This window comes from Desmodus rotundus, chromosome 6, assembly GCF_022682495.2.
Source record: "Desmodus rotundus isolate HL8 chromosome 6, HLdesRot8A.1, whole genome shotgun sequence".
NCBI lineage: Eukaryota > Metazoa > Chordata > Mammalia > Chiroptera > Phyllostomidae > Desmodus > Desmodus rotundus.
The window spans coordinates 156,826,050-156,850,364 of NC_071392.1; the positions used below are offsets into that span (position 1 = coordinate 156,826,050).

A 24,315-nucleotide genomic window follows, 5' to 3' on the forward strand; every position below is an offset into this window, starting at 1 on the left:
AGACGTAGTGATTGCCGTGAAACCTTTTATTTTCATTTTGCGACAGCATCAATTTCACGAGCGCTTTGAAGGAGCCATTAGGACAAATGAAAAGCAAATCTGGGTCATTTAGGAAACGTCTTCACCGCAATTACAGCTGGGGCACCAGCCGTTCAGTCCCGGGGGGTGGCGCAGGGGGGCTTCTCAGACAGAAAAGTCAAAGTTCTGGTTTCTCTGCTCAGTGGATGGGAGCTTGCTCACCCTGAGGTCCGGTCTGCAGGCAGTTCCAAGGCTGGGGGGTGGGTGGCGGTGAATGGGTGACCAGGGCTGGTGCATGAGGGCCTCTGATGCTAGGACTCCTCAGGGGACAGAAGAGTCTGGCTGGGCTTGGGGTCCAAGAGGAGTGTTGAGGGAGCAGACAGCAGCAGCGGGCCTCACCTGCCTGTCACCAGACCTGTTCCCTCGCTACCTCCATACTGAACACCCCCAAAGCGAGACTGAGACCTTTAAGGACCCTTGGTGATTCGGCCACAAGGCATGCAGATGTCCTCCAGGCTGCAGTGGGGAAGGGCTGGACACTGGGCCCCGGCCACCCTCTGGGAAGCAGAGGTGAAGGTGCAAGTTTGGGACGGGCAGAGAGAGTCCCCAGGGCTGTCATCCTACAAGGTGGCGACCCCACACCCTCCTGCTGCCCCCAGAGGCATGGTCTCCTGGACAGACAGCCTCTGCTGGGGCCCCTCCCTGTGCTGTCTGCTCAGCAAGTCCAGGGCCATGCTGAGCCCTGCTCTGGCCTCAGGTCAGCCACAGCAAGAGCCACCGGGTTCACGGGCCTCCCCGTCTTGTGTTCAGTCAGCGAGCCCCCCGCAGCAGGGGAGCCTGGACCCCGTCTGTCTGCGAGCTCAGAGCAGCCTCAGCGTCCATCACCTTCCAGAGTAGCTCTGACTTTCCGGAGTAGCCAGGCCTGCGGGGCAGTCCAGGGTCACCTGGGGCCCCAACCTGACCCGGGCTGAAGGACAGGCGTCCCTGGGCCACCTGCCCAAGGGGCCTGGAAGGGCCTGGCCAGTGTCTGACCAGGTAGAACTGAAGTGGCAAATGGCTATTCCCAGAGGTGCCACCTGCTGTCCTTGAAGCTGCCAGGGCTGACGCACAGCCCGGAAACACATTAAATGCAGGGCCGGGACAACCAGGCATGGAACAGCAAGGCCACGCACCGGGGCCGAGCCCTCAGCTATGACAGCCTTATTCCCGGCCCGGCCCATCCCCCATCCACAATGGCCTGGGAGGAGCTCTGGGCACAGGGGACCTGGCCCCCACGTGCCAGGCCAACTCCCCTCAGTCACTGTGGCTCCTGCCTGAGGCTGCCAAGGGCTCTGTCCCCTCCCCATATTGGCTGTTGGGGGGAAATGACAAGGGAGGGGAGATGCCAGCCAGTTGGGAGCAAAGTCGCCAAGCCTGTTGAAGCCAGCGGGGCAGGAACACTGCAGAAGGAAGCTTGGCCCAGGCCTGTGGGGACCTGCCAAGACGCCAGCCTTGCCGCACCACATGGGGGAGGGGGCTTTGCCACCCCAGCCTCCTCCCTGCAAAGAGCCCCGCAGGGCCCCCAACCCCAGCCAGGCCCCAACGGTACCCAAAAGTCTTCCAGACCACAGTCAGTGACCACAGTGACAATGAGCAGCAAACCTGGGTAGGACACGGGGGAGGCCTGGGGATGGGCCGTTCCCCAAAGGGCCGGGGCTGAGAGTCCCAGCCCCTCTCTCCACATCCTATCTCCAGCCCCCTCGGCACCAGGTCACAGACCCTCTGACCTGGCTCAGTCCCTCCACAACCAGGAGCCCCAACACACGAGTTGGCAGGAAAATATTGCAGCCCCTCCAGGACCTCCAAAGGTCCCTCCAGAATTAATCTGAGGTCACCTGATGAAGGCTTCTGTCGGACAGCTAGACGGCTAGACAGACGCTCCCCTACCTGGGTTCAGCCACACTCCCCAAGTGGCCACGAGCTTTGCTCTGCGCCTCGGTTCAGCCTGAATGAGGGGGCTCTGGTGCAGGTTGGGGGCGAAGGGCCCTTGTCCGGGCCTGGGCCTCAGGCATAACTGGGGAGACTTACGGAGACTTTTCCTGGGATCTCCCGGCCTCTGGGGGGACGCAGGAGAGAAGAGGGTTTGGTCACGAAGGCCTGTCGGCTCCTGCCTAGTCAAGTGAAAGGAAACAGGTGCTGGGAGGCACACGGACATTTGGGCCTCCGGCTGCCCGGGGCCACCGCCTTCGCCAGGCCTTGTCCCCTGGGGGCCGGGACGCGTTCCTGAAAGGCAGCTGAGTGTTCAGGGAAGATGCAGCCACTGGGGCTATGTCCACGTGGGGGTTACCACCAGCCTGGGGCTCTCGGTGGGACCAGGGCCGAGGCGCTAGGAGCCCTCGCGGAAGCTGTGGATCTGCGTGGAGTACTTTTGCAGGTGGCCCTCGGGCTGGGACTCCGTGGCACCCAGCGTGCCCCCGGCCGCCTGCTGCTGCTGGTAGTGCTGGTAGAGCTTGGGGCCCGGCCCCTCCAGGCCCGGGAGGCGACCGCTGGACATGGTCAGGATGGTGGCTGTCAGCGACTTGATGTAGTTCTTGGCCAGCGTGAGGGTCTCGATCTTGGAGAGCTTCTTGTCGGCACGCACATGGGGGATGACCTCGCGCAGCGCCTGGAAGGCGTTGTTCAGCGTGTGCATCCGCTGCCGCTCCCGCTCGTTGCTCTCCAGCCGCCGCTGGATGCTGCTCTCCCGCCGGCCAGCCGGCCCAGGGAGCCCCTGCCGCCGGCGCCCGCCCTCGGCCCGGGCTCCCTGCTTCTGCGCTGTCCTGCTCCTCAGGCTCTTGGTGAGCTGGGCCCCAGAGTCTGGCTGGGCCCCCTCAGGGGTCTGGTCCCCTGGGGTGGCCTCTGTGCTCTGCGCAGCCACCCGTCGCCTCAGGGGCCGGGTCTTGGTCTTCATGGTTCCAGACTGGTTATCCCAGGGGGTGAGGGCTCTGAGGGGGCCCTTTGGAGCTGAAATTCAGAACACAGGCCACCCTGTGGTCACTCGGCAGGCCAGTGGTCACTCAGGACAACTACCCACAGCAGCCTCCTTGCCACCCAATTGCCGCTGACCACCTGGTTGCACAGTGAGTGACCCCAGGGAGCCCTGAGCTGACCCCACACGCCCCCCCATGCCCCTGACTCATCTCATGCTGATCCCTCAGACCTTTCCCTGACTCGGTGGGGCCCTGGCCCCTTGGAAGAGGCATTCTGACTCCTGGGCTTTTCTCTGGCCCCATGTTCCCCACTGCCCCCACCCCCAGGGGCTCCTGAGCGTAGGTAGCCTTTGAGACTCTCCTCAGGCCACCCACAGATGCAGTGCCACCCTAGCTCAGGACAGCCCTCTACCTCCTGTTTGCCCTGATGGACTGGCACCGATTCCGGCCACGACATCACATACAGGGACGACACTGGGGCCGAAACTGCTGTGGCCGTGCGTCGGTGGGGTCCGGACAGTGTCCGGAGCCTGTAGCGCGGCGCCCCAGGCCAACCTGTGGACGGTCCCAGTCAGGGGTCCCACCCAGGTTTCCCCCAGACCACACCTGGTCCTGACCCTGGGTCCTGTCCCCACCGCTCCTCGGACCCGCCACCCCTACCTCATTACCTGGGGATCCGCGGCCGCACTCGCCAGGGCTGCCCACGGGGGACAAGGACACGTCGCTTTAGCTGCCCCAGGCGGGGCCGAGGCCACATGTAAATAAGCCCGCGGGGCGGGGCCTGGGCGGGGCCCGTGCCTGCGAGGGAGGAGCGCACCTGCGGCCAAGGGCGGCGCCCCGACTCCCGCCGCGGAGCCCAGACCAAGGCTTGGGACACAGGGGCCTCCCGCGGGCCCCCGCGCGGAGAGGGAGCCCGGGACCGCACCTGGTCTTGAGGTTAAGGCTCAGAACACGGGGCGTCAGAATTAGCAGAAAAGCCGTTTTGTAATAATGTTCGTTTCTTAAACGGGCAGCGGTCTCGTCTCCGACGAGGAGTAGCCCAGTTCGGGCGGGACCCCGCACACCCCACGCCGCCGGCCTGGTGCCGGTGCGAAGGGGCGGCGCCGCGCCCCGCGTGCGAGCCCGCGGTTCAGGCCTCCAGGGGCGGCGAGCTCCACCCGGCTCTGCCGCCCCCGCGCTCCACTCGACCGCGCCCGCACCCTGCCTGTCTGCTCCCCGCTTGCGGGCACACGGGGAGGCGTTACAAGCACCTGGCTCCGGGGGCCCGTGGGATATGGGGCGCCCGGGAGCCACGTGCGACCGGAGCCCAGGCACCGCGTCCCGCCCGGCAGAGCCCGGGGCTGCGCAGCCGGCTCCCGGGCTGGGGCAAAGCCTGTTAGGCTCTCGGCAGCTCGGACCAGCGCGATGGGGGCCGAGGTCCACTCAGGGCAGAGAAAGGCTGGTTTGGGGCTGACTCGCCTTTCGGCTGAGCACTCATGTGGTGCTGCGCCTCCGGAAAGAAAAGGCTTCTGAAACGCCCCAAGCGCGAAGGCTCCGGGGTTCAGGGTTTCAGGCGCACTGGACGCCGCACCAGCCCCGTGCGCGGGTTTGGTTTCCCGGGGCCCTCGGGCGCGCGGGCCGAGGTCTGCCGTGGGAACCGGCATTAGCGACCAGGAAGTGCTGGGCCACCCACCCGGGGCCTTCGTTGTGAAAAACACGTAATAAACGCAGCAACGGAGTTTATAAATATATAACTATATTTATTTTGAATATTAAATAGTTTTTAAATTACAAGCAATTTATTGAATCACACTATGCATCAATATACAGTAAAAATCTTACAATTAAAAATGTACACAAGTTAAACTGAAAGTCCACGACTGTTACGCTGCCGTGAACACAACTCTCACGACTGTACAGCAGGGAGGCCCCCCCCGGGGGCGGCGCCCCTGGGTCCCGCCTGCACGGGCGGAGCTGAGCAGTGGGTGCGCAGGTCCGACCTAGGCCTGTGCCCACCGAGCCCAGGCGAGTTCAAGCCATTCCCATCACTGGCTGCTGGGAATTCAACACGGACACCGTGGCCTGCAGGGCCTACTGTACACTGCCGAGAACTTGCTTTGTTCCCCAGGCTGGAGCCGGCCCCATCCCAACTCAGCAACACTGTTTCTGAGACTTGCGTCCGGGGCGACTCCGCACGCCATTCCAGTTTAAGGCTGCTTGTCACACGACCCTGGAGCCTGACCCGGGTTTCCTCGGGAAAGTGCAGGTGACCAGCCGTGTCACCTGAAGAGAGCAGGCGCTGCCTCCCGCCCACCTGGGCCCTCAGGGCAAACACACAGCGAGCCCCTCGACCACCAACGCCCTGTGGGAAGAACACTGAGGAAAGAGGTTTTCAGAGGCGTTTTATGGCCGAAAGACAGTCTTGTCTTCGGTGAACCCGTCTCTGCAGGGACCACTGCCCGTGCACTCAGAAATGAGAACGCACATCTGTTCTTAATTCGCTTTGCTGAGCTTCTCCCCCCGTGAGATGAATGGCTTCTCCCCCCGGACCACAGTCCAAGTTTCAGAAGGCTTTGGGGAGCACTCTTTCTGTCTCCCTCTCTGACTCGCGACAGAGTCATTCGGTAACACACATTAGCATCTAGCTAGGAAGGAAACAAAGGTTACATTATTTTTATCATAGGATTTAAAATACATTAACTCCACCAAAGCAGGACTAATTAAAACCTGATAAGCTAGTCCAAGGGAGGCCAGGAAACGTCGCCGGGAGCCAGGTATTTCACACCTCACCGGAGTCGCCAGAGAGCCCACCCGTGTATTTCACTGTGCAAGTTCTTAGAGGAAGTACTGCTTGAAAATCCATCACTGACACCAGCTGAGTAAAAAACCGAAACAACAGAGCACATGCTGACATTTCAAAAACGGGCTGAAAAATTCAATGTACATAATTTATTTCGTGTGTATTGCTTGAGATTTCAAAAGAACATGTTCACTTACATGTTTGTTACAAATGTAAATCCCTCCCTACCATGCAACCCACGGAAGATCTACCGCTCTGACCCACCCCCAACGCAACGCATCAAAGTGCTTTTCTTGCCAATTAATTATGAGTGATACATACTTAAAATAAATTAAAATGGGAATTATGTTGTTAAAATCTCCTTAACCATAGTGAAAAATGGACAACCCCAAAATACAAATTTAGCCTGGGCTGACTGTATTAAGACTATTATATATTTTATGGATCTGCTTGATTTTGGTCATTAAATCTGAAACCCTTAAACCTATACCTAAAAAAAAAAACTAGTGTAATTGCCTCATTTCCTCTCTAAACCAAGCTGGTAGTTAGATGTAAAAATTCAGAAAGCTCAGGAAGTCTCCACATTAAGAAATTCAGAGTTTGGCAATTTTGGCAAAATCATCTTCCAATGCCCCGTTAACATTCCAAAGTGCCCATCAGTGGGTCCAGCTCCCAGTAGTGCCCCCCGCCTGGTGCTCTGTGGTCACAGCAAGTGGGGGAAAGGGGGCTCTTTCTCCATTCTGAATTTTCTTGCTCAGGAAAGTTATTGCTAGTATACAAAGTTAGTAGAGTGAGCTGGAATTGACAATAAAAGTCAACTGTACTATGGAAACTCGAGCCAGCATTCACATTTGCATCTCGTCCCAACACCCAGCTCCTGTGACACATCACGCAGCCCGGAGGCCTGGAGAGTCAGCCTAGGGCCCGTGGAGTCGGGAGAGCACATCAGCACCAGAGAACACCCAGGGGAGGGGCGCATGCGGACTGCAGACCTGGCTTCTCGGGTGCACACCAGCCTCCCTCAGCACAGCGCCGCCAAGCAGCTCAAAGCAGAATTTGGGGACTGCAGAAAGAGGTCACCAACACTGTGAGGTTGCACTGGACACGCTCGGTCCCTTTCCACGCAAGGGGAGAACCTGGTGCTTAATGCAGAAGGGAGGGTCAGTGCGGTACACCCAGGGCGTGTCTGGGTGTGCCGCCACGCAGGGCTGCCCAGGCTCCAGCCAGGACGACATGCCGGCAGCAGGGGCCCTGCCACTGCCCCTTGTCCCTCCCCACAGCCGCAGAAACCAGCCACAGGACATGACTCGGAGTGGTTCTGAGGGCAAAATTCAGCTTAGGGGTGATTAAAGGCTCAACCCTCTAGGCTGAGCTTTTACAAACAGAATCAAACTGCTCTGAGCAGCGGAGCCCGCTGAGGAGGAGGTCCAAGGATGCTAAGCCACAGCCATCTGCGCTTCCAGAGATGCCCAGTGGGCAGCGGTGCTGGCTGGGAGGGGAAGTGCCTCTGAGGAGGCGCAGGGGCTGCATAGTCCAACCAGCACTGAGCTCTGGGGTATATCACCTTTCCATTTTTACCGAGAGGGTTTTAAAAAATGGGGGAGTAGGGAGGGAGAATCACACGGAGAGGCTGCAGGGCCCTCAGCTCCTCTGGGAAGCCTCACCTGCTGCAGGGAAACCACCTCATAGAGGAGAGACAACACGGGCTTCAGTCTAGCAGCAACAGAGCAGTTGTGTGGGGCCCATCAAAAATATTTCCTATAAGGACACGAAACACTAACATTCGGAATCATTCATCATTTACAAAAGTACCGTATGTACAATTCCAACAATTCTAAGGACTGCATACACTCAAAGTATTTAAGCTTTACAAGTACCATGCAGAGCAAACAAACTATAAAGCAGAAAAAAAAAATCAAACTAGTGGGTAGCACCAGCTTGACCTGCCTTATTTCCCTTGAATAATTTAAGATTCTGTACAATATCAGGTACTCTTAGAACATTTATCCACAGTGCAATTACAGAAAGCAATTAGTGATTTCTTTAAAAACAATAAATATGGCTCACTGGTGCCAAGTCCCACCACACGTCCTCTGGGCCCCGGTGCACAGACAGGATGCACGGGTGGGACACGGAGAACACCCACGTGGAGATGAGAATCAGCCAGGAGCCCCCAGTTCCCCACGCACCCAAGCGAGGCCAGCCCTCCCCAAGGACAACCAGAGCCCGAGTGTCTTCAGCGGGCAACAGTGGCCACCTGGGCAGCAATCTGCGCTGGAGAAGACCACGTCTCCCGAGACAGGCTTCCTACATGGGTCCCGGGCACAGAACCCAGCGCCGGCGCCCTCTCCACCTCCTAAGTCTTTCTCCCTGTCCCGTCTCGGCGAATGTCCCATGGATGACGTTGCCTGGCTGGCAGTGCAGGACCGCTGCCCTGGGGAATCAGTCTGGGACCCAAGAGCGCATCAGCGTCCAGCTAATCTTTTTCTCCATCTTCACTGCTTCCTATTGAGGAGAGAGCAAGCAAAACTGGGTTTAAAACGATCGTCACAGATAAAAATAGCCTGGACAGCACCTGACCTGTGCTGCAGAAAAAGGGACTGAAGCTGCTAGTGCGGACACCCGCCACCTGCCGAGCCCCATGTGTTCTTGCCAGGGCCGCCAGCCCTGCCAGACTTGCAAACACATCTGCTCAGCTCCCACACTGGGTCCGTGTCAAGACTCAGGGCGCAGGAGAAAATCGGCTCTACCTGGCACACACCTGCCCCTCCGACAGAGCAGCAGGTCACGGGCATTATCTAATCGGCACAATTAAGCACAGCACAAACACAAACAGGAGCTCTTTATGTTTCCTCGTCATTATTTGATCTGCAAACTTCAAATGAAAAAATGTACCTATTAACGTTTATCTTCCAATCTCGTTACAGGGAGAAAAGGGCCCATATGTTCAGATAACACCACCTCAAATGGGCCTGCCCACGCCATCCACCCAGGCCTCCTGCTACCGAGTGAAGACCGAGACTTAATGGCAAAACCAGCAGTCCTGGGAAGAACCAGGGCGCACTTGGGCTCAATCCTAAGACCAGGGCCACGTGTTCTCAAGAGCATAAGCTTTGCAAAGAACTGCTTCTCTGGGGGAGAAAGAACGGGAGGTAGGGGCAGAGAGGGGACATCTGCGAGTAGCACTGAGCTTGTGGAGGGACAGGGGCCCCGAAAGCACACTGTTACAGTGGTCAGAGCTTCACAAAGAGTTCTCTACACTCCACCCACCCAGGAGGCATCAGATCAACACGCATGCAAGCGCAGTGGGGCGGGTCTCCAGGCTGAGCACCCCAACAGCCCCTCACCTCCTGGCTCGATGTCCGAGTCGGTCAGGTGTGTCAACGAGAAGCTGGCGATGCTGGCAGGAGAGATGGAGAACCTGGAGTATGGCACCGCGTGGGGCCAGCTCTGCTCTGCGCTCCGGGGCGGCGGCGGCGGAGGTGAAAAGTACTTTGATGTCTGCAGAGAAGGCTTGGAACTCAGAAGGTTACTTGTCGTCTTCGACATGAAAGGGTCTGGGGAGAAGTCATCATCCCATTCAAAGCCTCCACCTACAAGCACAAAACAAGACATCACTCTCCTTTGATGGTTCACGACACAGAACACACAGCAAACACACAGCTGCGCTCTGCAGGTCAGCAAACACCGCTCGGGCCCGCAGCTGGCAGAGCTGCTCCCGTGTCCCAGGGGTCATTTAAAGCAGTATCTGATGTCATCCGCAAAGAGTTTACGTGACTTACAATGTGCTCTTTTCAGTTTCTTTAAAACCCGTCTGCCAAGTAAAATACCTTCTTCGTCGGTGGAACTCTCGGAGTTCATGCACCTGCCCAGGCAGGGGGAGCCTGATGACGGCGCGGGGCTGCCCCGCTCCGGGCCACGTGCTTCCGCTCCACAGTGTCCCAGCTCTTTGGTTGGGGTCTCCTGAAAAGCCAAGCAAAAGCCCATCAGCAAGCGCCAGCTCCCAGAGCCCACCGGTGTATGCCGTCACAGGCCACAGTGCATCTGACTGACTGGCTAGGCAATGTTCCTCTTAAAGTAGGCAGGTCCCGGTCCTGGGAGGTGGGATAGCAACACACAGCCCTGTCCTCTCACTGCACGCAGCTCTAAAGTCCAGGCAGAAAGCACGAAGCAGCTACTTGGAGGCTGGGAAGTAAACAGCAGTAAGGGGGCCGGTTGCAGAAGGAGGCCAGAATTCAAGGACACCAAACGAGCGGTGAACCTGACCTCCCCACCACAGCTCATGGCCTAGACTCCCGAACCTGTCCAGTGCATGTGCCACCCACTGGCCAGACTGGACCTGGGGCAGGGGTCCGCCAACAGCTCAGGTCTCAAAGCTTTACCACACTGTTTCGGGGCCGATCTGCTGCCAGGCACAGCTCAGAGGCAAGCCGGGAGCTCAGAGACAACCCCACGGGCTGCCTTCCTGAGCACCTCACTTTCCATGGTATCCCCTGGTATTTGCTGATGCCCTGGGCCTTCCCTTTTCGGTCCTCTGGCCGGAAAGCTGGGACTTTTGCCACCCTGCCACCCCGCCACCCCGCCCACTTTCTGCAGCTCTGCAGCAGGAGCACAGGGAGATAAAGAAGCACCTGGTGGCCTTAGCCAGGTGGCTCAGTTGGTTGGGGTGTCATCCCCATATGTCAAGGTTTGGGGTTTGATCCCAGAAAGGGCACTTACAGAAAGCAACCAATAAATGCATAAGTGCAACGACAAATCGATGTTTCTCTCTCTTTCTCTAAAAATAACAACAAAAAAAGAGCATGGGGATTCTCCTCACTCTGACTCGGGATGTCAGCCCCTCCAGGTGGGGAAAACACCCGCCCATTGCTGCTACCCTGGGATCGCTTGGGGCAGGGAGCAAGAGAAAAGGGGGACAAAAAGACCTCTTCCCCTCTGGGTGTCAGAAGACCCCTCCTGCTGCTTCTAGAACCAGCACCGAAGAGCTTCCGTAGCTCTGCATTCCGGGCTGTGCTGAACTCACACAGCGCAGCACAGCTTTGAAAGGGGCACTGCCAACCCAGAGAAGGCTCGAAAATTAATACACTTATAAATAGTCTGTGGGTCAAAGAGGAAGCCTTGAGAAAAATTAGAAAATATTTTGAAGTGAATGGAAATACATTAAAACTTGTGGGATGCAACTGAAGTGTACAGAGAGGGGAATTTATAACCCTAACTGCTGCTATTCGAAAGAAGAAAGGTCTTAAATCCCACCCAAGCATCTTCCTTAAGAGTCTAGAAAAAGAAGAGCAAAATAAATCTAAAGCAAGTAGAAGCAAAGAAATGATAAAGATAAAGCAGAAATCAATAAAATTGAAAAGAAAATTATAAAGAAAAAACACCCCATGAAACCAAAAGCAGTTCTTCAAAAAGATCAATCAATCCCCACAATCCCTTAGAAAGAAAATACTTCCCAACTTATTTAATGAGACCAGTGCCACCACGACAGCAAAACCAGGGCAATGCCAAAACCAGCAACAACAAAAACCCCAAAAGCCCCAATCAGCCAAAAAAGCAAACAAACATCCCCCAAAGCTATATATACCTCCTGGACAGACACAAAAACCCTCAACAAGATACCCGCAAACCAAGTCCAGCAACAGAGAACAAGAATAAAACATCACAAGCAAGTGGGCTTTATTCCAGGAAGGCAAAGCTAATTCAATATCTGATAATCAATGTAACCTACCATATTAACATAGTAACAGAAGGACCACCTGATGCATGAAGTACATTTGACAAAACTCAGCATCCATTTAGGACAAAAACCCTCTCAAATCGAGATGCAGAGAGAACCTTCTTAACTTGGTAAGCAGCATGCACAAAGATCCCACGTCACAGTCAGTGCCAAAGACCGCTGCTCTCCTCAGGCCGGGTTCAAAGCCAAGACGCCGACTCCCATCACTCCTACTCGGTCCTCGCCAGTGCAGTATGCGGAGGAGAAGAAATTAAAGGCACACAGACTGGAAAGGAAGAAATAAACCTGCCCCTGTTTGCAGGCAACATGACCGACTGTGTAGAAAACTATTAAGAAATTTGGAAAATAAAAAACACAAACAGAAAACCCCTTCGGAGCAGTGAGTGAGCGCAGAAGGCCAAGGTCAACCCGAAAACCAATCACGTTTCCACACACTGGCAAGGAACAGAGGAAACTGAGAATTTCAAAATTACTTTTTGTAACAACTCCTCAGAAAATGAAATATTAGTTACAAACCTAACAAAACACGGAGAGGACACGTGGACTGGAAACAGCACAACACGTAGAAGATCTCACAGGAGGAGACATGCTGTGGTCATGAGCTGGGACTCAGCACCGTAAAGATGTCCGTTCTCCCCAAACTGACCTTCAGATTTTATGCAATTCCCATCGAAATTGCAGTAGGATTTTTTTTTAAGCTACAGACAAGCTGATTTTAAAATATGGAAAATTAAAGGAACCACAAAAGCCAAAGCCATTTTAAAAAGTAATAAAAACAATAGGGGAGCCACACCCCCTGATTTCAACCAAGACTACATCACAAGAGTGAGGTGCTGGCCAAGAAGTAAATACACAAACCAGTGGGACAGACCAAAACGCCCAGAAATAGACCCCCGAGATGTGGCCACTTCATTTTTGACAAAGGTGCAAAGGCTGTTCATGGATAAGGGTGGTCTTCTTGACAGCTGGCACTGGACCCGCTGGACAGACACCCAAACGTAAAACAAGGAGCCCCAACCTCAACCTCACACTAAAATTAACTCAAAATGTGTGGTAGATCTAAACAAAGAACAGAAAACCACAAAACTTTTAGAAAAAGTAGTTGGGATATAGGGCTTGGTGAAGAGTTGCTTGGCCATAATGAAAGTATGCTCCATAAAAAACCAAACTGGTAAACAGGAATCCATCAGGATTTGAAACTTCTGCTCTGTGAGAGACAACCCACAGACTGGGAGTACTTCCAAACCACACATCTGAAAAAGGACTCTTATCTAGAATTTACAAAAATTCTCAAAACTCAAAGCACAGAGAAACCGGTTAGAAAACGGGCAGAAGGTGGAGAACATCACGGACGAGGACACGCAGGGCAAACACGCACACGGAACACATGAGCACAAGACGAGGCATGCGGCTCCACCAGCTGGCTGCCAGGAATGCCACCGCAGGTCCCGACCAGGGCGGCACTCCACACCCACTGGAAAGCCTGCGGGAAAAGAGGGGCGAAGGCGGAGAGAGGCCGACTCTCGCCTACACTGCTGGTGGGGGCATAAGATGGTGCGGCCACTGCGGAAAAGTTATTTCCCTTAAAAAACTAAACACACTTACCACACAATCTAGCAATTACACTCCTGGATGCTCACCCCCCCAAAAAACGTGTCCACACAGAAACCTGCACACAGCTGTTCAAAGGAGCCTTGCGTGTTGGCAGCCCCACATGGAACACCCAGACTGCCCCTCCACGGGGGTCGCCAACACCGTCTGGGCACCCCCACACCCCAGACACGGCTCAGCAAGACAGGCGAAGGCCTGTCCACCCACGTGAGTGGGACGGATCTCAAAGGAAACACACTGACAGGAAGAGGCAGCCTGCAAAGGTTCTATGCTGTACGAGTCCGTTCCGAGCCCCAAGAGCAGAGCCCTGGGGGCACAGTGCCGGCAAGAGGCTGTGACAGTCTCCATTCCAAGGACTAACACGAAGGGAGGCTTTAAGGAGACAAGGGCCAAGGACTCCCGCACCTTCTGGAGCATGAAGGGACCCCACTCAGATGTGTCTGTGACCGAGCTTTACTTACAATCCAGCTGATTCAAGAAGCAAATTCAAGGACTACCAGAGACTAGTCAACAACAAGTATTTTTTTTTAAATCTTTGAATTATTGGCTGGGTCATTTTTAAAGGCAAAGTCTGCGCCCACCCAGTGGGCACAGCAGGCCGCCTGCTCCATGGCAGGGAGGGTAGGAGGGCCACAGACCTTGAGCCGCCTAAGCACGGCGCTGGGCTGGGCAGCATCTCCAGGGCTGCTCGGGAGCCTGACTGCCCGAGCCTGCACCCGCGTGCTGGGTGCTACCGCCAACTGTCAGATTATGCAAACCTGCTCTGTGAAGGGAAACCAACTGCAGCAGGCCTCTCCTGGGAGACCCAGGAAGAGCAAAGATGCCGTAGTTTGCCCTTAATTTCATGGGAGCTCCCTGTGCAAACTACATTTCTGCATATTCTTGGAATTGCAACGGCAACCAATTGCAAATTTCTTTTTTTTTTTTTTTTTGAGTAATCATAAAGGAATCTGTGGCCTCAAAATGAGAATTAGGAAAGAGAGCACACTCAATTCCCTACCACATTTTGGAATTCTCTATCATGACAATTTTCGGAGGTAACATACCTGGTCAAACAGATAGACTGTCACATCATCAAAAAATGTCACAGCCTTCTTTTCTTTTTTCCAGTCATCTGGCAGCTGGTCAACAGCAAGAGTGGCCGGGGGTTTCAACAGGCTCCGCAGGTGCCTCCCGTCCTCGTTGCTGACGATCACTGGCACAGGGTGCTCGGTCTCATCCTCTGACTCAGAGCTGAGGCTGTGCAGGTTGAACGCTCGCAGGTCCTCGTCCGAGTCGTCGCTGTTCTCGTCTTCCTCGTCTGCATCGATCCCATCCTCGGAGAGGTCAAGCATCCCTGACACACCAAGCTTCCCCAGGTACTTCCCTTCGATATCCGGCTCCTTCAGCTTGGGACCCTCTGAGAGGCTGGGTAAGGACTTACCCATCGTCAGGTCAGGCGGGCTGCCGGAGTGGAGGGTGGGACTGGCAAACTCGAGGAGCTCGTTGGTGTTAGTCCCAGTGGACACAATCATGCAGGGGTGCTCTTCCTGGGCCTCACAGTCATCGCCGCTGCTCAGCTCCGAGTTCCACACACTTGAGGGGCTGCCAGCCTCGTCTTCAGGAGCAGGCAGCTCTTTGGGAATGCCAGTCAGTGCAGGTTCCAACACTTCTCTTGATTCTAGGAGACTGGAATTTTGCAAAGCAGACAGACAACTTTGGTCTGGCTGCCTATTTTTGGTTTCCAGACAACTGTCCTTGGTGCCAGGACTTTGCTCTGGGATGACTGGCCCAGGCAGGGGCTGATCTGTCACCAATGCCACGGCTGACACTGAGGTACCTGGGACCCCCTCCGACTTCTTATCGGGTTCAGAATCGTTGTCTGAGAAGTAGGCAGAATCTCGGTATGAGCTCTGAGAGCCAGGTGCGGAAGTCTGTGAGGTCACTTCGGAACTCCTGTGGCCATCGGCTGCATCTGAGATGACAATGACAGGGTTGGAAGGCAACTCGCCATGACTGCTGTCACTTGCCGTGGCCACATCCGAGGCTGAGGCGCCATCAGGAGCAGGGTGCAGAGTCCATTCAGGCGACTCCAAGTTCTCTGTCTCGTACCCACTGTCGGCAGGCTTGTCAGGGGGTAGAAGTTTCTGAGAAGACTGAGACCCTAAAGAACCCGACAGAGCCTCGTGGACGTCCACCGAGTCCAGAGAGTCTGGGGTCCCCATCGACTGCTCTGAAGCTGGGATGGGGGTTGACAAGCTGTCTTCTAAAAGGCTGTCCTGACTGGCAGAGTCCAAGGAAAGGGCGGACACCAAGCCCCCTTCTTTTGTAGCATCTTTACAATTCAGCTGATTCAAAGTGCCCACAGCTTCCAAGTTTTTCTCTAGTAGGCTGTTACTGAGATGGTCTTCTGAAAGTGGCTGATTTTGCAAGTTCTGTGTCAGTTCTGGAAGACTACTCCCTATACTCACTTTACTGGCAAAAATGTCATCCCCAAGAACAGAGTCGCTTTGGGTTCGTCTTGAGGTCTCCTCACTTTGGTGAGCCAGGTCAGGGAACCGGTGGCCAATGCCGTGGGTTTTGGCATCAGCAGAGGGAATTTCAGTGGGGACGGTCATAGATTCTAAATTTGTTTCTTGGCAGAGACCCTCATCATGGACACTGACATCTAAATGCCTGGGCGTGGTTTCTCCCTGCTTCAGGAACATGCCTGGAGGTACATTATGGGGTGTCCCTTCTGTGTCGAGGGAGGTAGGAGGTGCCTGCAGTTCCAGGGAAGACGGCATTGCGGCGCTCAAAGTGTGTTCCCCGAGCGCAGCACCCGCATCCTGGCCCTGCACGCTTGCGCTTTCTCGCAACAAAGAAAAGCCAGGTTTGTTCTCCGCAAACCTAAGCTCAGTATCTAAAGCATTTCTACATGGAGTTTCTAATATAGTTTCAGTACAACCAGCATTTTTAAGTTCTGTTTGGAGATCATTTATCTGTTCTTTGCTAGATAATGAATCTTTTAGTAAGTTTTTCTCTTGAAGAAATAAAAAGTTTTCTGACAATTCTTGCATGTTCAGTGGATCAAAACTGTCTTGGGGCATAAGGTTTTCTGATAAGCAAAGAGGCTCACAGTCAAAAAGCTTACGGGGCTTTTCTTTCTCAAAGTGGCCTGTTATCACTGAGTCTTTGGGGTCATCCAAACTTGAACTCAAAGTGGTTGGTTTAAAGTCAGCTTGAACTCCATTTAGTTCCATTAAGTCAAACATTTTTTGGTGACTGGGCAGACCCTCCGTTTTGTCAAGATCATTAAACAGACTGTTGAATGGGCTCTCGGGGCCCTGGGGGGCACGCATGTCCTCAGGGACGCTGGGGTCCTTGGGGTCTGCACTGCTTTGGAAGAAATCCTCATCTGTACTGGACTCCTCAAACTCAAGGCTCCTGAGTGTCAGAAACGGGGGCGCCTCATCACTTGTCCTTTCTGGGTTCTCCATTTCAGTTGTAAGCAGTGCCGGTGGGTAATCGAGCTCCAAGTTGCTGCCGCTCTTTTCTTCTAACTGGATGTAATAGTCGCTTCCAACAGAAAGGTTGTGGGCGTCAAAAACGGGAACCACTCCGGGGGCTCTCACGGGGACATCCTGGCCACTGCTGTCTTGTTTCCCGGGCCCGGGATCTGAAAGAGAGCGCTCGAACACTTCAACCGGAAAGAAGATGCTTGTGTAAGACAGGGCTTCGTCCGGGGGGCCCCGGCTGCGCTCATCAAAGTGATCGTGCTTAGCGGCCTCCCAGACGTACTCAAAGCTCAGGCCCTGGCTGGTCTCCGTCACAGTGAGGACTTCCTCCATTTCACGACCGAGCCGGTCCCTGGTGAAATGGTCGAGGATCGGGAACGCAGCGCTGCTGGAGGTGTCTCTGCTACTTGTATTCGGTTTAAGGGCATTCCACTGTTGCTCAAAGCCGACCTCCGAGTCCCTCTGGCTCTGCATGCGCAGGTAGGTGAGCAGTCTGTGCACGTCCTCGGCCGCTGGTCTCTTCTCTGGTGACAACCAACAGAACTGCAGCACTTCATACCTGGGGCACACGCAAGAGGCTGTTAATGGACCGGCAACAAATTGTTTTTAAAATAGGAGAAGGCTTTACAAGAACCCCTAAGCCAACTCAACACCCCTGGAGTTGCTACACTGTAATCACTGCTGATCACAGGATGGTGTTTGGTTCCCGGTGAGACCCCTGTGAGGGAGGAAATGGAGACGTAATTCACTGGACTACGGATTTCTGTCTTCTCGGGCCTTTCACAGGATCACTGCAATTCTTTTGCTTTTTCATTTGTTCCTCTGGTGTTTAACTGAGGACTTATCTGCTGAACTTAGAAAAGAATGGTTTTAATATGTTGTTCTCTTAAGACAATTGCCGCAGGCACCCTGCGTGGAAAGGATGCGCTTCCCTTGCATCTGTAGATTTTTTTGAGAATCAACAAGGACAAATGCTATTGTAACTAATCTCTAACTATGCCCCCAGTAAATAGCAGCACTACCATCTTCTGCAGCACATGGTTTCCTCAGGTCATGAAAGGAGCTGAACGTGGAGGGAAAAGAGGGAATGAAACCCAAAGAAGGTGCCAACCAAGAGCTGGGTCTTCCAGGGGCTGGCTGAATACGGCTGACAGCCGTAGCCGTGCGCACACGGGAAGGCCAAGACAACTTCAAAGTATTAAGTTCGCAGTATATGTGTCAAGCTACTCGAGGTGCGATGGCCCCAATAACCTGGGAAGCTGAGCACTGCCCACGTGCAGGGGCACCAAGCTCCAGGGGCAGTGCCCTCAGGGCAAGCAGAGGTGCAGACCAAGGCCTAAAGAGAGGCGACCCCGACCCTAATGGGAAGTGGAGTGAGAGCTGATCCAAAGGCTTTAAGTAAGTTTGTTTTGCAAATGTGAACATACATTAGGCAAATTGGTTTCAACTGCCACTTTAAATATTATTTTTATGCTATCTTTTTTCTCACAGATTAGATATCACATAAAAATAGCCTCATTTGTAAATAATTCCACAATAGCAAACTCTCTTACTGTTGACTTTTCTAATGAGTTTGGACTTCTCATTTTTTTATTGTGCATAATATATGAATTCCTGCTTGTCCTATATATTTTTCAAAAATGTTAATTTGTAAAAATAGATGTTAATTCTAAAAAACATCATGAATAATATACAAATGATTGGTTCTTCTAACACGTATTGTTTAAAACTAGGGAATATGTAACTAAAACCCATGGAAACAGGATTGCCTTATCTTTTGAAGACAGCAAAACAAAACAGGAAGTCACTGACCATCTATCGGAATGCGGCTGTTCCAGCTGGGGCTTGGGGAGCTTCGTGTCCCTCTCTCGAATGACCTGGTTAAGAACCTCAGAGTTGGACAGGTTTGAATATGGCTGAGCAGCGTTATCAAAAAGTTCCCAAAGTGTCACACCCAGGGACCTGTGGGAAAAAGAAAGTGGTTATTTCTTTTCTCCCTTTAGATGTTGAATTTTAGACATCCACATTTTTATTTGTACAGTCATTAGGAACTTCAAGGACAAGGTGTGCACTGAAAAGACTATTAAAGACAGTTCCTGCACGTGATTTTAAACAAGAGACACTCACTAAAAGGGGGACCACGACGAGCACGCCTCCTCACACCTGTCAGTGCACGCGACTCCGGCGGTTTGGGCCAACGCAAAAAAGAGAAACGGAGACACAGGCACCAGGACAGGAGCAGCTTAACATGACTCTCAACCTCGAGAGTCAAGACAGTGTATGGAAGGTCATCACACTGACTTGAGAGTTCATCAAACTGGTCAGATAAAGATAAATATCCTGAATTCCAAGTTTCATGGTACAAAAAACATTCCAACCATAACAGCAGCAAATACCAGAAAGTACCTAAAGGAACCTGTACAGGAACAACTCCTCTCGGTCGGACCTGTACACTCGCTGCAGTTACTCCCAGTCCTCTGGGCGGCACCGCTGCGATGAAGGGCTTTCCCTCCCTTCCTTCCGCGCTCTCCGCGGTCCAGGAGGGGCCTCCTGCCCAGCCTCTCCGAGACTCCGGGTGTGCGGCCCTTCCCGAAGGCAGGAATGCCCCTTCCTTCTGCGGGTCCCACGTGCTCTCCTGCCCACTGCTCTGTCCCCACAGAAAGGCCTCTGCTGCTCGAGTCAGGTGGACACTTACCCTTCACCCATGCACGTGGGCTCCCCATGCTCCCCACCACTCCCTGCTTTCCGCCGTGCGTTGCCGTCCCCTAGTTACTGCAGCAGCTCCTGAACCTGCTGGGCCATCTGGGTCGTCTGGGCAGCTTTCACTGACCCCATTGGTGTCTGTGACCACCCCCGAGGACTCACAGCTGGTAGGTGCCAGTGTGGCCTGGGAAACAGTCTTTCTAAAAGCTCCCTACTGATTCTGACACCCAGCCAGGTTTAGGTATTAGTGGTTTAAGTGGCTTTGATCAATACCCACCAGAATGTTTGTTTGAATAGTAATCTGTATTGAATAAATAAGTTTACTATCTGACATGGCATAATACAATATTAATTCTCTCATGCGTTTCACGAGTCAGAGGGAAAAAAATCAGCATATTCGGTATGTAAACTGAGACATCATTTCAATCAAAGAAAATAAGAAGGCCCAAATTTCTCAATCCAATTCAAGAAGGAGGAAGTACCTTCTCCCTGGCACAGAACTGCCAGGGGCAGGGGCCTCTCTGGACACCACAGCAGTTTAAGACACTGTCAGGGACTTAGGGAGTTTACAATTTCGCTGAGGAAAATGAGAAATTCACATGAAATACTGAAGGCCACAAGAGTGGTACAGGATCAGTGGCAGTGAGTATGACCACCACCACGCTTGGTCTGACCTTGGGCACATAAGTCTACCCCTGATTCTCCACATCCCTGACTCAACCCCTTCCTCACCCCGAAGGCCCATTGCGCAGCCACGCGCCCCTCCAGGCCCTCGATCCCTCTTCCTCAGGGAACAAAAGCATGGCTTTGTCAACCTTCCACTCACCACGGTAACATCTTTCTTGAGCATCCCTTTTTATTTTCCACATATATAATTTTTTTCTGTATCCTCACCCAAGGACACTTTTTCATTGCTTGGCAGGGCAGTTGGGGGGTGGGGGACGGCGTGGGGAGAGAAAGAAAGACTGACGTGGGAGAGAGAAATAGTAATTAGTTGCGCTCTCGCACGTGCTCTGACCGGGGACTGAACCCACAACCTGGGCACATGCCCTGACGGGGAAGAGAACCTGCAACCTTTCGGTCTACAGGACGATGCACCGACAACTGAGCAACACCAGCCAGGGCTTGAGGATTGCTTTCTTATCTTCTCAGACACACCACGGAGAAAGGTGAGCCACGTCTCCTGCTCAGGGCTGGAGCAGGCCCCAGGGCTCTCTATGCTGCGGCGTCGGGTCTCCTGCGGGACCAGCCATCTCCTCTCAGGCCTGACTCTTCACCTTGCACAGGCTTGAGCCTCCTTGAGTACCTTTGAGCCTCCTTCTTCTGGGAGGAACAACGTCCTGTAGCCCTTACCCCTCTGGCTCACTCGGCACAGGGCACGTGGGCCCTGCCAGTAGCAGCAGATGGCATACCTGCCACCAGTGACTTCTCAAACTGTCAGAAGCAAGGGTCAACCTCACTGCTGAGAACAGTGAGAATACGAATAAAGCATAAAACGTATCTTCTTAAAGGCATCAGAGAGCGCACACAAGAGCAGGGATCACCAGGACGAAGTCTGAAACCGGGAGAACTGAGCAGAGCACTGCGCCCACCTTTGCCCTGGGGCTCCGCTGAAGCACTTGGCTTGTGTTTTGGTTTACGAGGCTTGATGGGGTGCTGGTGGGCGGTAGACAGTCTGGGGCCCTGGCCTGCCCCGGGTAAGGGGACTGACTCACCGTGGGAATAAGGCTGCCCCCTGCCCCAGGAGCCTGAGGAAAAGCTGCCTGGGTACGGAGAGGCTGCAAGTGTGAGCTGGGGGCGGGGGAGGGCACAGTCACTAAGAAGTTGTAACCATAGAGCTGGCCTTTACTTGGATTTGCAGCTCAAATCCGTCCAAACCATCTCAAGCGGAACATGGGAAGCCCGGGATTGGGAAAGTGCACTTACAGGCAGAGCACCCAGGTGCCCCACAAGAAGCAAAGGCCCTCCGTTCTAGGTCCCCCAGATCCTCACCACCGCAAGTCCCCAAGGAAACAAGACACCACCAAGCAGCAAGATGAAATACACAGGGACTTCCGATACTGAAATTTTCAGATACAGAGTATGACACAGTTATTAAAGACACTGGAGCGAATTTTTAAAAATCACACAGACCTACTAATGAAGAATCAAAAACTGAGCTGTAAAATTTAATACAGAGACTTAGTAGAAGACTAGACACAGCTGAAGAGAGGGTTATTGGCTGGACCACCAGTCTGCAAACTGATACGGAAGGCAGCGCAGAGTCAAAGAGACAGGGCACGGAAAAGAGAGGTTAAGGGACAGAGGAAGAACACATAACACTTGTCTAATTAGAGTTCCAAAAGGGGAGAAAATGGGGCGAAGGCAAAACTGTAAAGTTAAGGGTTGAGAACAATATCAACCTACAGACTGAAGCCAAATAAATCCCAAGCTGAAAAACAGGAACTCCACATCCATATACATCACAGTGAAACTACAAAAAAAAAAGCAAGCAAGCGAGCGAGCCCTGGCTGGTGTGGCTCAGCGGATTGAGTGCTGGCCTGTGAACCGAACAGTCGCTGGTTTGATTCCCAGTCAGGGCACACGCCTGGGTTGCGGGCTAGGTCCCCAGTTGGAGGTGTGCGACAGGCAACCACACATTGATGTTTCTCTCCCTCTCTTTCTCCCTCCCTTTACCTCTCTCTAAAAATAAATAAATAAAATCTTTAAAAAAAAGGAAAGAAAGAGAAAAGATAACCCAAACAAACAAAAGATGGAGGAAGAGAAGAGTTGAAGAGCTGCCAGAGAGAAGAGTCACATTACCTTCGGAGCTCAGGCAGACTTAGAGCGGGCTTCTCAGCAGCAGTAACGGCAGACAGTAGAACAACACTCTCAATATGCTGAGAGGAAATAGCTGTCATCAAGTAGAAAGTGTATTTATAGAATGAGGCCAAAAAGGATGTTCAGACCTACAAATACCTGAGGGTCTGTTACCAGCAGACACTCACTAAAGGAAATCCTGAAGGACATACTTCAGGCAAAAGAGGAGTAATCCCAGATGGAAGATCCGAGATTTAATGGAAAAAATGAATGAAGAAGCTAAACAAATGCTGATGCTAAAAACCAATATTCTGAAGCCCTTATACTGTTCAGAAAGAGGACCAAGATATGAACTAATAATATTTGACCAAGGTAAGTGAAGTAAGTCTACATGCTTGTAATGGGAAGACCATTAGAAGTATAGGAATGGAGTCCACATCTCCTAAACTAAGAGGGAAAAAAAGCAGTTAAAAAAACCAATCCAAAAAAGAAAAAGGTAAGAGGGGAAAAAGAAAGTCAAAAAAGCAGGGCAACAGCACAAACAGAGATGTACATTAATAGAGCTGTAATAGAAATTGTTAGTCAAGGACCTGGACACGTTGGTCAAACCCCCAGTAAACCGCCCTCTCATAAATCACAGCGTAAACCACAGCGCGCCATCTCGGCCCCACCCCTGCCTTCTCAGCGCCTTCGACACTGCTCACTGTGCACGCAGCACATGCCCGCGAAGCACACGCCGGGCCCCGTGGCAGGCACAGAAAATGGCCTAGGGCTCCGCTTCTGGGGAGCTTATTGCTGAATGGGTAGGAGAGGCAGTGTTCGGGAAGTTAGGTATGTCACTGAAACTGTGACTGCTGCCACGCCAGTAAGTTGCCCCTCTCACACAGTCAGGCACTCTTGCATCCCTGTATCTTCTTCAGTGACTTTCCCTCAAGGAAGTGCTCTGGGGGGGTGAGTTGGGACTTTGCTACACAAAAGCCTAACAGAATGGTAAATCGATACATACCAAATGTTACTATACTTAGTTTGATCTGCAGTCAGTAGTCTGTCTTGAAAGCTGGTTACTAATTCTGGAGCAGTCCATCGCAGAGGGAAAACTTTTTTATCATCTGTTTCAATATAATCCTCCTGTTTTGTTAGAAAGCACACAGAATTTTGAATTCCATTACACTATTAACGAGCTCAATGATTTAATTCCAGGTCATTCTTAGAAAACACATACTTAACCAAAAAGCAAGTGGGCATGGAGAGAGACCTTCTGGGTGGAGGGTGGGTGAGGGCTCTCCGAAGCCTCCTGGGCTTCATGAGCTGATCTGTGAGTCACACACCCCCGCTCAGCATTCCTTCCTGGGAAAGGACAGCACGCTGTATCTGATGCCCAGAACGCAGGCTCTGAGCACAGGAGCCGGGCCATGCGCCCCGGGCGGGGGGGTGGGGCCAGGTCATAAGAGTGCAGGCTGCAGAATCTAACAGACTGGGTTGTAAGTCCACGTTCAACCATCTACCAGCTGCGTGACTCTGGGCAGAAAAGAAAAAGCTGGGCCTATTTCCTTATCTGTAAAATGAGGTGATACAAGACCTCCCTCCCTTTGGGGCGAAGACTAAATGAGATAATGCAGGCAAGTCCCTCAAGAGTGCCTGGTATACAGCAAGCGCTCAGGACACTAGAGCTACTGTGTAGACAAATGACCGACTCATACTTGCACAACACTTTCTAGCTACAAAGTACTGTGAAATGTGGCCCCTCTGGTCTTTCCACGAATACCACAAGACAGAACAGATGTTATCCTCAGGCTGCCGCGAAGAGAAAGGAGGTCAAGTGGCCTTTCCGCGGTCTCCCGGCAGAGTGAGACCAGGCCGGGGGCCCTCTCTGCCCTGCATCAAGCTACTTCCTTCAGCTGAGCTACACAAACACACAGATAAAAATCTCATCTGCTTCTTGTTTTCTTTGGGGACATGTTTATGACAGAGTTTAAAAACCTAAATCCCAAGCTTACTGAAATTGAGCCAAAATTTTACTGAACATATAATGGAGAAATACTTACGTGATGTGTATTTTATTGTACACGTGGTAATAATTGCATTGCCCACGTGCACACTGACATTTATTGTACAGCATCAAACCGTATCAATTACACTCACCATAAGTCTTTTTAAACAAAGCTTCTGGAAAGCTGTCACCAAGCCTCAGGTACAAAGCCATTGATTTAAAAAAACAACACATCAGAAGCCAACACTCCCACT

General features: G+C 52.9%; 2 protein-coding genes across 4 annotated transcripts in view; both read right to left on the reverse strand.

Annotated features, from left to right (window-relative positions):
* Positions 1–11: 11 nt before the first annotated feature.
* Positions 12–3,711, reverse strand: BHLHA15 (basic helix-loop-helix family member a15). 2 transcript variants are annotated; one of them, XM_053926368.1, is made up of 2 exons: positions 3,635–3,711; positions 12–3,000 (listed from the first exon to the last, which is right to left on the reverse strand). In XM_053926368.1, exon 2 carries the CDS (start codon positions 2,945–2,947, stop codon positions 2,384–2,386), a length of 564 nt encoding a protein of 187 aa, XP_053782343.1. In that variant the 5' UTR covers positions 2,948–3,000; positions 3,635–3,711; the 3' UTR covers positions 12–2,383. The 2 variants fall into 2 exon arrangements, with proteins under 2 accessions (XP_053782343.1, XP_053782344.1); XM_053926369.2 differs by having other exon boundaries at positions 3,627–3,666.
* Positions 3,712–4,681: 970 nt separating this feature from the next.
* LMTK2 (lemur tyrosine kinase 2) overlaps positions 4,682–24,315 on the reverse strand; it is a 59,941-nt gene continuing 40,307 nt past the window's right edge. For both annotated transcript variants that reach the window (XM_053926033.2, XM_053926032.2), the window contains exons 9-14: positions 23,078–23,199; positions 18,382–18,531; positions 14,140–17,128; positions 9,576–9,708; positions 9,093–9,338; positions 4,682–8,250 (exon numbers count right to left, since the gene is read on the reverse strand). In XM_053926033.2, the coding sequence (XP_053782008.1) occupies positions 8,222–8,250; positions 9,093–9,338; positions 9,576–9,708; positions 14,140–17,128; positions 18,382–18,531; positions 23,078–23,199 (3,669 nt within the window). In that variant the 3' untranslated portion in view covers positions 4,682–8,221. The remainder of the gene's footprint in view (positions 8,251–9,092; positions 9,339–9,575; positions 9,709–14,139; positions 17,129–18,381; positions 18,532–23,077; positions 23,200–24,315) is intronic.